The following is a 14,476-nucleotide window of genomic DNA, read 5'->3' on the forward strand; positions in this document are numbered from 1 at the left end:
GAATGTTGTTCTCTAGGGCATGTGCAAACAGTATACAGTATGTCTGTATTTATTTATGTCTGTCATTTATGTCTGCCTCTCATCAGACACTCACCGTTACTGACTTGTAAACACAACAATTATTAACTGATTTAGAAATATCCTCATGATAATTTCATTTCACTTATTATGCCTAATGGATAGCCAGATATTTGCATGAAGTGTGTGTGGCTTTTTGCCTAAATTGTTAATCAAGTGATTAAGTGGTAAGTGAAAGTAGCACATCCAGATGACACTAATGCTGTCCCACTCCTGGGCCTCTCCTGAACAGACTGCCAATCATGGTAAACTCTGTGTTTTTTATTATTCTTTTCTTCCAGGCTACTCGTTTACAAATCAATTAAGAAAACAGGGACACAGTACTTCTCCTTAATGGGAAATATACTAGAAAATGGTATTTCTTTTTCATTTACATATATTTGTCATAGTACTGACCGTTCTTTCTTTTGTTCTTTTTCTTACTGTATATGTAATATATGTTGCAGTTTTGTTTCTTTCTTATCAGTGCATTATATTGTACCCACATACTATGATGATGGATGCAACAGAGGGGAGTGGAGGGAGAAATATAGTGTGAGATTAAAGCCCATTTTGAAAATTGAGTATTAACTTGCAGAAAGCTTGCTAGTGTTTTCTTATTAGCTTGTTGTCTTTCCTAGTGAGAATTGGTCAGACAACATGGAAACATTCACCTTAACCTGTACTCCTTTCCACCCACTTCCAGAATTTAGGAATCCTGGTAGCAGCATTTAAGTAATTTGGGCCATGGCCCTGCAAACACTTCAAGCTGAGTAGTTCTTCAGGTTTAGATGGGACTAATCTCTTGTCATGTGTAAAGTTAAGCATGTGTATATGGTTGAAGGATAAGGGCCTGTTTGTGGCCCAAATCCCTATGGGATGAGCCCAGTGTATAAATCTAAATCGGATGGAAGAGAAGCCTGAGCTGTAGCTGAGGAGCACTTGGTACACCTTTGAGTGGGAAAGAAGGGTGTGTCAAGGTGGCTTTGAGCTAACTCTTTGTGCCCACCAGCCTTGGGTCCATGTGGGTAAGGGCCCTAGTTTTAAATTAGAGCAACTTGGCTTGATCTTGCTTGGAAAGATCAGAATCTCACCGGCCTGGGATTGTCACAAATTTATTATTTATAGGGTCAAAATCTTTAGAGAAGCAAAGGTACCTCCCCTCCCCGGCTGAGGGCACAGTTCATGCTCTTAACAGCAGCTGGGTACATCTTGGGTAGGATGCACCTGCCTGGAAGAGAGGGTGGGTGGTAGATCTTCCCCTTTTCTGAACGCTAAGCTCCTAGTGCAGAGCCAGGAATCCCCCCTCCAGTGAGGCAGCCAACGGCCCGGCCCGGCCCGCTGCCCCCAGGACTGGGCAGGAAGGGTGGGCTGGAAAGCGGAGTACACGGCGGTGCAGCAGGGGCTGAGGGAGCGGGGAGCGCACAGAGCGGCCTTCCGTGGCGCAGGGCGGGAGGGAAGCAGAGAGCAGGAGCTGCTTGAAATGCTTGAAATAATTCCGCTTCCGTTTGGAGCAGGGAGCAGCCTCCCGCTCCAGCTGGGTTTCAAACCTGCCTCCCCTCAGCCCTGAACGCGGGCGCGGCATGGCAGCCTCTCCCCCGAAATCCCCCTCGGCCCCCAAGTCCCCCACCACCCCCAAGTCGCCCCCGTCGCGGAAGAAAGATGACTCCTTCTTGGGCAAACTTGGAGGGACCCTGGCCCGGAGGAAAAAAGCCAAAGAAGGTAAAAGGGCCAGGATGGCCCGGCTCCTGGCAGCGCCCTCGGCTGGGCGGCTCTGGGGAGAGGGGCTGACTCCGGAGGGCTCGCTGCGGCGGCGTGTGGAGGAGAAGCTGGAGGGAGTGGCGGCGCCCCCGCCCCGCGCTTTGCCCTGCGCTCCCCCTCGGAGCAGGAGCAGGAGCGGGGCGGACGGGACCGTGGCGCTCGGGGCGGGGCAGGGCGGGAGGCTGCGGCCGGGCCAGGGGGCTGAAGGGCTGGGCGCGCCCGGGCTGCGGCTCGCTCTGTTTTTCCCTGTGGAACGCGTCACGCCCCAGAAAAATGCTGGAGCCCTAAGCGGGGGGGTCGGCTCATCGTCCCCCCCCCCCCCCACCTGAGCGCGCTCCCAGTGCCCCCCTCTCTGCTCCTGCTTTCTGCACCCCCGAGCGCATCACCGACTCCTTAGCTATGCGGAGCCTCTGGCTTGCTTCGCACGCCCTAAGGCGCTGGGGCCGGGGCTGTCTGGTTTAGCGGAGGCTGGCAAGCCGTGCCCTGGCGAATAAGACAAGGGTTGTCTTTAATGCAGACCCTGGAGTGACAGGGCCTCTGTGCACGCTCCTCGGTGGTGCTGTGCTGGGAGGAATTTCTTCCCAGAATGGGTATAAAGCAGCGAGTGTGCGTGTGTGCATCTCAATTTATGTTCCCTGGGAAAATGTGCAGTTGGCAGCTGGACAAGACAAGCCTGGAGGGCGATCTGTGTGTTTACATGCTGGAGCTGCTTGCGGCGTTCGGGGAGTGGAATTTGTGGAGTTTTTGAAATGTACCTTAAGCTTCATTTTTATCTTCATTTCAGAGCTGATTGGCTGGAGAATCTAGCGATTACAATTACGAAAGAATAAGGAGCCAGAGGGGATTGTGTGGGGGTAATAATGTATTTGGGCTGAATAACCAGTTTCCTAGAGAAGTAAAATTCATGAGATGGAATTCTCACTGAGCTTTATTACTAATATTCTAATGAAATGATTCGTAAGTGGCTGATTGGGAGATGCACAAATTAAAGACTGGAGGTGGGGGGGGTGTTCCAGGAATGTAGGACCAGATTTAGGTAGAGCAAGGGGAGATGTTGGATGAACACTTAGGAATTTATGCCATTTCACTAAAAGAGATGAAGTGCCAAAATAAAAATAACATAAACATAATGGGTCTGAATCAGCTATTTGGCCACATTCTGCTATGCCACCAGTGTGAAATGGCCCTAAAGCTGGCTTAACTAGTGCATGGAGGATAACTTCCTATGCAGATGTGTCCTGTTTATGCAACTATCCAGTTTATACAACTCTTCTCACTGTAGTTCTTGTATCTACTCTGGTATAAGGTTTCAGAGTAGCAGCCATGTTAGTCTGTATTCACAAAAAGAAAAGGAGGACTTGTGGCACCTTAGAGACTAACAAATTTATTTGAGAATAAGCTTTTGTGAGCTACAGCTCACTTCATCAGATGCATTCAGTGGAAAATACAGTGGGGAGATTTATGGTATAAGGGTGATCCTCCCGTGGCTTAGAATTAATTTTGCTGGAGGAAAAGGTCCATTGGCAGGTTGCCCCTGGGCCACACAAAACCTCTGCTTGTGGTTTTGTTCCCTTTTAGCAATCTGACATAAGCTGGTGCAGACCTTAGGCATCTCTAACTTTTTGCAGGACCTCAGCAGGAATAGTGCAAAGGTCAGTTTTGAGCACCTGTGCCCAGAACTGTGCTCTGTGCAAATCAGCCACAAACCAGAATCTGGACCAGTATATTTCATATGTAGGTTGTAACACTAACTGAAAAAAGCAAGTTCAACACTGAGGATGATGGTACCTTCCTTGACTTGTCCTGTCATGGCAAGCTGTGGCAGCACAGATTACTTTATGTACAGTTGCATGTTGATCTGAGAGGTTGGTGGAGTATCAAAGTATAACAGGAGGAATGAACAGTGTTATACTTAACTTAGAATTTCTTTGTTTCTGTTGCTTTATGTCAACAAAATTATATAGTTAATTTTCTTTATTTTTCTCATTTATTAAAGAAAAATTCTTTATAGAAATGCATGAGATTAAAGGACATACTTATATTTGTGGTCTATATTTTTACACGTGAATGATTCTTACAACAGTGGGGACGTTTTAGTCTGAATCATATTTTTCACTGTTTACAGCTTTACAAATGATTTCATTTGACATAGCGCACATTTTACTAAACATATTTGATGATATTGATCTCAAAACAAAGTAAAATATTTTTCTCTCTTTAAAGTTTTCTTGTAGTCTGTGAACCTCTCTCAAAGTAACTCATGATTAGACTGTTTTTAAAAAAGTCTAGAATATTGAAAGAAGAGACCACCTTTTCCCCTGTCACATTTTGTATGAGCCTGGTGTAGTGATTAAAGTAGGGGACTGGGAGTTTTGGGTTCTATTTCTGACTTTACTGATGAGTCACTTTAGCCCAGATCCACAAAAGGACTCAGGTACCTACCTCCCCACTTGGGAGCCTAAGCCCAAAATTTAGGTTCCAGTGAGGTCCTCAAAATCCCCTGCTTGGCTGTGAACCTGGGATGTGGGAAACAAGTTCAATTTTTCCCTTTGCCTGATGGGGAGAAAGGATTTAAACAGGGGCCTCCCACCTCTCATGAGAGATATTCTGATGCAGATCTCTCTGTTTCTCCTATTGAAGCTGTTCCACTTTTGCTAAATAATTAAATAGTAATTGGAGTAGGGGAACTGGACTCTGGGCCTTCCACCTAAGGGCCCTAACCACCAGGCTGTAGAGTCATTCTCAAGTTTTCTTTCCATTAGTTAATGTTGGAATAGGAAATATTTCACCCTCAATATATGACATGAATACGATATCCAGCTTTGTTCCAAATACATATTCGAAATATGTACTGCATTTTCTCTCACCATTATGGACAATTTTGCCATCTGCATCTGTACAGTTAAGACTCCCCTTTTTCCTGATTTTTTTTTTTTTATAATTCCTTATTTTTAGTAATCCTAATGGCCATAGATGTTTAGTTGTTACATTTAGCTTCCCTTATATATTGCCCCCACGTCTTACTTTCTGACTTGTTACTTGCCATTAACCATAACTTTTTCCCCCCATTCGTTATATATTGATTTGTAAGTGTTTTTAAACAACTGCTAATTTTCAATCCTACTTTTCTGTTGAGATTTTTTATCTCAATCAATTCTGCTCATAATTATATATAGTTTTAGTAATTGAACCCCTTTAAACCTCCAAGTATTTATATTACTGGCTGGGACTGTATTCTGTTTGCACAAAACAAATGTAATCAGGTTACAATCACTTGCACCTAAGCCATCACTTTTATTTACTTGATCAAGTCATCTTTGTCAGTCAAAATGAGGTGTAATATTGAAATACCCTTTGTTGGGTGCAATACTTCTTGTGTTAGAAAATTATCTTTAATTTATAGAAAATCCAATGATTTTTTTTTACTACTGGCAGCATGAGACCTCCAGCATACATCCCCTAAGTTGAAGTTCCCTTTGATTACATGCTTTTACTTTCTACACATTTAAAGTAGATTCTTAAGAAGCTATTTGTTCTGTTCTCTAGTCTGATTTGGTGGTCTGTCAGACACCTACCAATATCTCATTTTGTACGTTATCATTTAAAACATTGATCCATAAACATTCAAGATCCTGTGATTCCAAGATGTCAACCATCTAAAACAAGTAATGGTATCTTTGCTGAAGAGTGCCACCCATCTCCCCTTTTACCCATTCTAAAGAGTGATTTTAACATTCCAGTCATGCAAATTCTCTCACCAGATTTCAGTAATATCAACCGTGTCAGTTTATTCTCATGATTTAACAGTTCTTCCACTTTATTATCCAGGTTTCTAGCACTGGGATATAGGCAGTTAAATAGTTCATTCTCTTTAAGTGTATATGGGACTTCTGCTCACATACGTGCTTTTGAAAATCCCATCCTTTATCTTTCTTGTTACATACTATGTTTATATCTTTGTGTACATCATACTGTTACATCTAGGGCGAGATTTTAAATTATTTCCCCTGGCTCTTCACAATAAAGACTAAAAAATAGCAGTAGTTCTGAATAATTTAAGAAAAGATATTTTACCTATTGTAGGTATTATGATAGGCTGTTACATATTACGATTTTTTGTATTAAGTGTTTAGATAACAATTGTAAATAATACATCATACATATCTAAATGTGACTTCACAATTGTGTCATCAAAAAGTGCTTTGACACAGTCAGGACAATATTGAACCCTTTTACAAATTATAACAATAAAGGCAGTGCCCAAATACTCTGCCAAATCAAAGTCCACTTGGCATTTAAAATGTCTGTATGGTGAAGAGTTATGAAAAAATAAACTAAAAAATCTGCTTGTGAAAGCAATAATAAAACCAACATCGTTCCAAATGCAGCAAAATAATTTGTTTAGACTATCAATGTAAAATTCCTTTATATGAATATTTTGCATTTAGTGAACCTTTCCTTGGAGGACCCAAAAGCTCTTTGCAAAGGTTGGTATTACCTCTATTTTACAGATGAGGAAACTGAATGATCTAAACAAATTAAGAGACTTCTTCAAAGCTACACTGCAAGTTCAGTGGTAGAGCAAGGAATAATACACATTATTCAAAATAAAGAAATACTTGACAGACTATAAAGTGCCATGCCAGGATCAAAATCAAGAGAATAACCTGAGATGCTTCTACCTAATAAAGCTGATTTCAGCTATGGTCTGAAAAGATGTTAGTGCCACAATAAGGAAATGTTTATATGTAAAATATATTTTCACAGAAATAATTTTAAAAACAATTTTATGACACCTAAATTTTGCAGATGAGAAATGTAGTTTGCTTTATACAGTGTGTTAACATCATTTCCTATCATATGGGCTCTTATACTGTATTTTACTGGAAATTTTTCATCGGCCATTGGTGTAGTTTAAGGATGGATAACTAAACTCTTAATGTTGAGGCTAAAAAGACTGCTTCTCTGATAAGATAAAAACTTTTGTAATAAAAAGGTTATACTTTCTGTTAACTGTTGTATCCAGTGACAAAAATCAGATGCCTAAATGTGTGTAAAATGTATTATAAAATTGTCCTTGTAGCATAAGGATAATATTTTAATACATGCTTACAGGTGAAATAACTAATTTTCACTTAATACAAGAAATAGTGTCATCCTGTCCAGTTTATGTTAATTGGAGCAGGATCAATCCCTTAAATAAATATTTAAAAGTTTCATTCATCCTATATAAGAAACTGGAGCAGGTTCAATCATATAACAGAGGGATAAATACCTTAGCTGGCCTATCAAGCCCATTTTACTAGCAGTAATGCTTTTTACCAATTAGAAACACTCTTGTAAGCTCTTCATAGTGTTCAAGACCACTTTCTAGCAAATCTTTAAGGTAGTGAAAGAAGAGAACAAAATGATCTCTTCCTTTTTTATTTTCTGGTGTATTCCATTATTTTCTTTTGAGTATTCATGGTGGGTTCAGCAAGGTCACATGTGGTTGTTCTTCCTGAATGTTCCTGGCCTGGGCTGATGGACATAAAAATTTCACACCCTATAATAGCCTCGCTTAGTGGAGAATCTTAAAAATTGGACCATGACACACTAATAAATCTGTGATACATTCAGCAAGGCAGAGCAAAGTTCAAAATTGCTTAAATTGGTATAGGAGCAGATGCAAAACAGACAGTTTGGACCCATAAATTGGATGGAGAGCAATTACGGTTCAATGTATGGACTCAGTCAGACTTCCAGTTGATATGGCATCAATTTAAACTAATTTGGCCTCTCTTCTATCTAGTTATTTGGTGCTGATGGTGCAAGAGTTGGAATGAATTTTCCTGCAGCTTCCACTTTTATGACATTATCTCCCACATTTTTCCATATTTTTTATTTTGTTTTCACTTTGGTGCTAGGGGTCAGAGGAGCTTTGATTTCTACTGAGTTCTAAGGGAAGTTAAGATATTAGAGTATTTGTTTTAGATTTTCCTATTTCTTGTTAACATCCCCAAAATTCTCAGCCTTTAAGCTGATATCAGGTTGTATTCCTGAGTGTAATGTAGTTAGAAATAAAAAAATAAAATTGACTATAAGCATGCGGTTTAATGTTTAATGTTTAAAATTAATATTTTAAATTATCTGAAATGTATACCTTTATTAAAAAGTCAGTAACTAAAATGCTGTGTCAGATGGCTGATTGAAGGACAAAGGAATGCTCTGCTCTTGATATATATGTCCCATCATGAAATAAATTTGTTCTTTAGAGTACAAAGAATTTTCTGTTTCTTTTTGAGACCTGAGTACTACTTTTTATTAACCCAATTCTGCAATCCCTCTTCAAGTTAAATACACATTTAGTACTCATGCAAGCGGTCTTAGTGTAGTTAGTGGCCCTATTTGCATGACTAGGTACTATTTAGCAGGAGCAAGGGTTGCAGAATCTGAGCCCAGTGTTGTAAATTCTACAGAAATATGGGCTTGGGGTTTGTTCATCTCTACTTGTGCTTCATTTGAGGGACTAAGTAGGGATTCTAAGCAAGTTTAAATGGGTATTTACTTCTACTCTTGGCTAATGTTAGATTTGAAATGGGATACACACTGGGAAGAGGAATAGGTACGTATCAAGACCTTCTTATTCTATATGGGAAAGTAGGTAAAGTTTATGAATGAAACAGCAGTATTTTGTCTCTAGGCCTTATTATCTCATTAGAATTGCACTATGCTTGTGTTTCAGAGGTCTGACATGGTATATTTCCTCAGGATATTGAAGTTAATGCATAGCATTTGAAGTGTAGTATGTGATTATAACCTTCCCCTCCCTGGTGTACTACATTTATGCATGTTCTCTTCTTCCTTATGTACAGCCAGATGTGGTCCTGGGTGTCAGGTGAAATCCAATTAGTATCACCTCTGAAAAATGAAATGGGTTGGAGCAGGCACTGAGAAATGGAAAATACAGTGAGTTGATTAAGTAGCAGGAACAACTGACAATAAGGAGGAAAGAAATGATGAGAAGAATAGTGAAAGAGGAGAATCCTGATTGCTTCACCCCTAAGAGTTAAATCACTTTTATTTGTTGTCTCTTCACTCCAATAGACCTTTCTGAGCATATCTACAGTATTTATAAGGAAAATAAATTCTACCCAGATAAAGACTTTAGTCTGTGAGTTTGTCTCAGAAAATATGTATCAACTGTTTACAAGTGACAGCCACCACTATACTTTTAATGACAGGGAGTACCAGGTATGTGCTGCTTGCATTGAAGCAATTGTTCAGCACAAGACCACAAAACCGCAGAGGTAATTATTTTGTGCCAGTGTGGACAGGAAGTACAAGCATAGCACCTGCAATGGTGCCACTTGCCCTTCCAGTGCAGTTTCACAGTGCTCCTGCCCACCTTCGGTGACAACTCTGACAGTTTGGAATACTGGCTCTGTCTCCCGCCAAGCTCTTTCCCACTAGTTGCAGGTATTTCCAAGAGCAGCTAAAGTGGTATTTGGATGTTTTCTGCTCTGCCTTCACTTCCTGCCCTGTTTGCACTAGTACTGCTCTCAGCAATAAACAGGACACTGTTAAATAGAACTTCTATTTTTAATTATTTAAAAAAATGTTTAAAAAACACATTATCATTTGTATTTGTGCTAAGCACTGTAAACACACGTACACAGTGAATACAGTCCCTGCCCCAAAGAATTTACAATCTAAGGTTCTTCAACATTGTCTTCTAAGTATTTAAATATTTTTCTATCTTTTACTCTCCTCTCTGAGGCTTTGTAAAATTTAAATTGGAATATTTCTGACCTTTCAGCACCTTTTAATCTCAGTATTGCCAACTCTTCAAATGTTTATTGTGAATCTAGCAATGTTTGGTGTTCTCTTGCAGCCTCAGCTCCTGGAGTCATGTGGTTATAAGAGAATCTGAGCTTTCATTTTTTTAAAGTATATTTCTAGCTCCGATGATTGCAGACAAAAGCTTGAAAGCGTGACCTGAAAGTGCACCCTAGATGTTCAGAAGCCAGAAGGCCAATAAAAAGAACCCTTAAAAATCATGGCATTTAAAAATAATCTCATAGTTTTTTGCACCTGGCTTATGATTTTTGATCAGTTGGTGTTGACAGGACTGAAGTCTTTTAAAAGTATTTGCTTACTATTTAAAAAAAAAACACCACCAAAAACTCAGTAACATTATTTAACTTTCAGAATCCTGATTCTTTCCCTCAAGTTGTTTTTAGTTGTTGTCTAACCCTATAAAAAAGAGACAGCATGTGAAGAAACAAAAGTAAAAAAAGGTTAGGAATTGGGACAGTCCCCTAGAGCTCATACGTGAGAGGTGCTGCCCTATGAAATAAGCAGACATCTTTTCCTTGCTATGTCCTTACTAAGGCAGCCAGTGAAGCAGCATCTGCTGGATGCCAGAGACTTGAAACTGATGAGGAAAGGTTAGTACAAAACCAGCAAATTATACATGAAATCACTAGTGGAGAAACACCCTCCTCATGTTCTTTGAGATCTTACCATCTAGTTGTCCTACACCCACAATTTGCATGCTGTAGTCCATAGTCCCCCCTAAGTTCAAGGGGACAACTGCCACCAATGTGATGGGTGTGGGTAAGGGTCTAATTCTGGGTGCAGGGAGTCCCTCTGAGGGTTGTGTTTAGACCACTCCCTGGTCAGATGTCTCTGGATCTTAAGGAGCAAATACTACCAGTGCAATTTGAAAACAACACATTTGGAAAGCCACAGACCAGAACACTTCACTTACTTCCTTGCCCATTTCCACTCATCATCAAAGTATCCCCATGTGTCCTACTTAGGGAGAATCACCCAACCCAGGTACAGTACATTCTTCTTGTAAGGGAAGCATCAGGAATTTGATACATGCATGGAGCTTCCTATTGTGGTATATGTGCTTGTGGGATATGTTAGCTGCCTTTTCGCACAGGTTGTGATTTCGCCATGCCACGTTTGTATTTATTTATTTTTTTGTCTGATTTACCTTTTGATTCAGGGTCTTTTTCAGGCATTGAACTGTTTTTGCATAAGGCCCGATTTAATCCCTCTTGACGTCTCAATAAGTCTCTTTTGTGGAAAAGAGTTCCTTGAATCTTTGTGCTTGTATTTTCTATGAAAATTGGCATGCAGGCTCAGAGCCACTAAATTCCTTTTGGAACTGAGTCAGTCCCAGGTTAACTGGGCAATTTGCTTGCTGCAAAAAATTTCCTTTTCCCACTTTTTTTTTTATGCTGGAATAATTTCTTCATCGTCTGTTCTTATTGGTGCTAAAACAGAATAAAACAGATATTTCCATAGAGTAGATTAAAGGAAGTGTAAATACACAGTTTTTAAAAGCATTCTATATTGTGAAAGCCTGAGTTAAGAAGGATTCAGCATTGTTGGGAGCATCTTGTGCCAGATACTACCTTCAAGGGCTGGGACTGTCTTTTTGTTCTGAGTTTTCTAGCACCTAGCATAATGGGGGCCTGCTCCATGACTAGGGGTTCTAGGTGCTACAGTAATACAAATAATAAATAATTATTATTTAAACAACAGCTGTCCACAAATTATAGATTTGATCTTGCAAATGCTGCCGGTCGTAGTGCCATGGAAATAGCAACGTTGTGTTGTATGCATTGGCAGGCCTGAGCCCTATGTCTGAAGATACAAACATCTCAGAAGAGGGAAGGCACTGTGATCAACAATGAAAATAGATCAGGCCATAGGCTGTGGCCAGATATGACAAAGGGCACACTTCCTGATCACTCCAACTCAATAGCCTGTCATTTCACCTCAGTCCCAGGTGAAAGGAACTAGATACATAGCAATTATTCAGATGAAAGGTAGAAAGGATTAGCCTAAAGTGTTGTTTAACATCATCATTAATCAAATGGGGGAACAGCCTCCAACAGTTTACAATTACCATTGATGTTTCAAAATTAAAAGTAAAAGCAATAATCGGAAGGAAAGGAACAGCCAAAAAACAGCTCAGACTCTTGTGTTTTTATTTCAGTGTGAGTTTTCGTTCATTCCTTTGGATTTAGCAGTGTTTGCTATCCCAGAACTATTTGACAAAAGATACGCATCTGGACCTCGAAGATTAATGTAAATCTAGCTGAATAAAACCACCCCAACATAATAAATAGAAAATTATCTTTGTTTCATTACAGTCTTTCCTCAATACAATGAGCCCCTGTAATCAGGATAACCTTTAATTTTAGATTCAAAGCGAAAGAAAATACCTTGACAGTTTTCTTATAGTTTCAGGAATCTGTCTTGAAGGTGAGGAATCCTTGAGGTTTTCTCATCTTCATCCTTATCAATGGAAAATGTCTCCAGGGCTGTAGAATGAATAAGTAATACATTGGGAGGCCCTAAATCCTCAAGAAACTCCCCATCCTCCCAAGACTACTAGTCTAAAGTTTTGAGAGTCCCACTAGGCCAGGAGCCCTGAGAGGCTGCTTATTTTTTTTGTGGTCCTTTACTTTGTTTGATGACTTTGAAGACAATGTAATACCATGCAAGTTAACCACCTTTCCTCACCCCGCCCCCAGCAAAACAGTTTAATTAGTGTCAGGCCTTCTAAATTTCTCACCAATGGATGGCGGAGTTGCCTGAAGTTTAGATAGACAAACATTTTATTTATTATTTCATTTGTTCTGGCATGTTGGAGCCTGGGTTCTGGGACCCTCCTGGAGCCCCACAAGCCTGAGTCAGCTGACATGGGCCAGCTGGGTTGTTAAATTGCAGAATAGACATACCCATTGAGATAAGGCTACACTGTTAAGCTTAGTTTCTTCCCTTAGTGGAGCCAGGAACCAAAAACGCCCACACTAACTGGAACTATTTAGGGCTAAATCATGGATTTTGCTGCAGCTCCGCACTGGAAGCAGTATGGTACCATTCTGTAGCAGGATGAAAACGAGGAGGCAAATACTTCCCAGAGCTTCCCACCTTACAGATGCTCCTGGTCTGAATTTAGTTGGAGAGGGGAAGCTTTTTGGCCTCCTTTCTGCCTACTCTCTGTCCCGTTTCCCAACTCAGAGCCATCCCTGTGCTCCCTTGAATGCAAGGGCTGTAATTTATGTGTCTGTATAAGATAGCAGAGGTTCCTCGCTCCTTTGCCACTATGTGTAAAGGGGGAAACTGACTAGCCCCTAATGAATAAAGTACAACCTTTTCTATTTAATGTCTCAACCAATACTTCTTAGTGGATTGTGTTACTTGATTTAGTGTCCTTATCTCGGTTGAGATGGGAGGAGGGAGGGGGTAGGTAAGAGAGAATTAACTCACCTTGACTGACTGAAATGTGAGTTGGACTGTAAGCCAAATATGATCAGTGGTCTTAAGCAAGTCCCTAGTCCACTTCACAACTTGGCACAGTTGCACATGGTTGGCAACCTGTGCTCAGGCCAGGGGAATCATAGGAGCAGAAAAACAAGGATGCTGTAGGTCAAGAGTGGGTTGTATTTGGAAAGCTGTGTTGGGAAGATTACACAGCCTCTTCTTGCATTATTCCTGCACCTGATTCTAGGCTGTGTTTCAGCTCAGACAACTGCTAAATTAACTCAAAATATTAAATAAAAATTAGACAAGGAGCTGTAAGGCCAAAATTGGGTTAAATAAGACACTTCAATGTCCTAAATGTTCTGCTCTCCTGTTACTTATGTAGTTCTATTAACTATATTTAGGAAATAACATTGTGAAATAATTGTGTATGTGCTCATGAAACATTGATCTTAAATGTGAAATTTAAGAAAACACATTTGTCATGAGCAGTGATATTGTTTAGCTCTGATATTTGATTTCTCCTTTTTAGACTTCTTATTAATGTTCACAGTAGGTGTTTTATAGTGTTTCAATGGCAGTCAAACATCCCCTCTTTTCAGAGTTGTTAGATAATTGTTTTTAGGAAGAAAAATGGAACACCTGTGATTCTAATACCATGACATTTATGTGAATAATTTTTGGCATTTTTAAGCCGAATTAAGCCCTAGTGATTTATCTGATGTCTGCTTACATAGGCCCAACTCTGCCATTTTCTGCTTGCATTGAATGCAAGTAGTTCCACTGGGTAGGATTAACTCTCCCGGATCTATCTATTAAGGCAACTTTATTCCCTCTCACAGGGAAATAAGTGTTTGGTAAAGGTGCGGGGGTCATGTTAGCCACTTCAAAGGCGCCATTTCCCTCCCTGGGACATTAGGTACAGGGTGGGCTGGGGGAGTAGCTATACATATTTCAATCCTGTGGGGATTTATTAGAGAAGAATACAATCTGATGCTGTAATATCTCTTTTTATAGAACTCCCAGGCGGTAACATGGTTCTGTTGGAACTGTTCCGGCAGGGAGGTGGGCAAGGTGCAGTCAGCAATCCTGTGGAGGCACAGTCTGTGCTTAGAAGACTGTGGCTGCCTTCTGATCCCCACCCTTCCCAGAACCAGGCAGTTTGTGACATGCCCCATGACCTGTTCCCAGGTGAGGGGGGATCCCTGTCCCTCACAAAGGAACAATTAGGGAGGAACGCATAGAGACTTCCTACTACAACTTCTTTCTGCAGGGTATACGTGCAGAGTTAGCTATTGTCAGTACCAGCAAGCGGAGCAGGAGCAGGTAATTAAAAAAACAGTGATTCAGTTTCAATATTCTGCTTTATGATGATCAGGTGAGGTGG

At 40.5% G+C, this 14,476-nt stretch overlaps 1 protein-coding gene across 3 annotated transcripts in view; it reads left to right on the plus strand.

The window, feature by feature from the left end:
* The first annotated feature begins 1,295 nt into the window (after window positions 1–1,295).
* The window catches only part of PARVA (parvin alpha), an 83,787-nt gene continuing 70,606 nt past the window's right edge, over window positions 1,296–14,476 (plus strand). The window contains exon 1 of one of the 3 annotated variants that reach the window (XM_073347629.1): window positions 1,296–1,779. In XM_073347629.1, the coding sequence (XP_073203730.1) occupies window positions 1,641–1,779 (139 nt within the window). In that variant the 5' untranslated portion in view covers window positions 1,296–1,640. The remainder of the gene's footprint in view (window positions 1,780–14,476) is intronic. The other 2 variants (XM_073347625.1, XM_073347627.1) reach the window with 2 other exon arrangements.

Source organism: Lepidochelys kempii, chromosome 6, assembly GCF_965140265.1.
Source record: "Lepidochelys kempii isolate rLepKem1 chromosome 6, rLepKem1.hap2, whole genome shotgun sequence".
Lineage (NCBI taxonomy): Eukaryota > Metazoa > Chordata > Testudines > Cheloniidae > Lepidochelys > Lepidochelys kempii.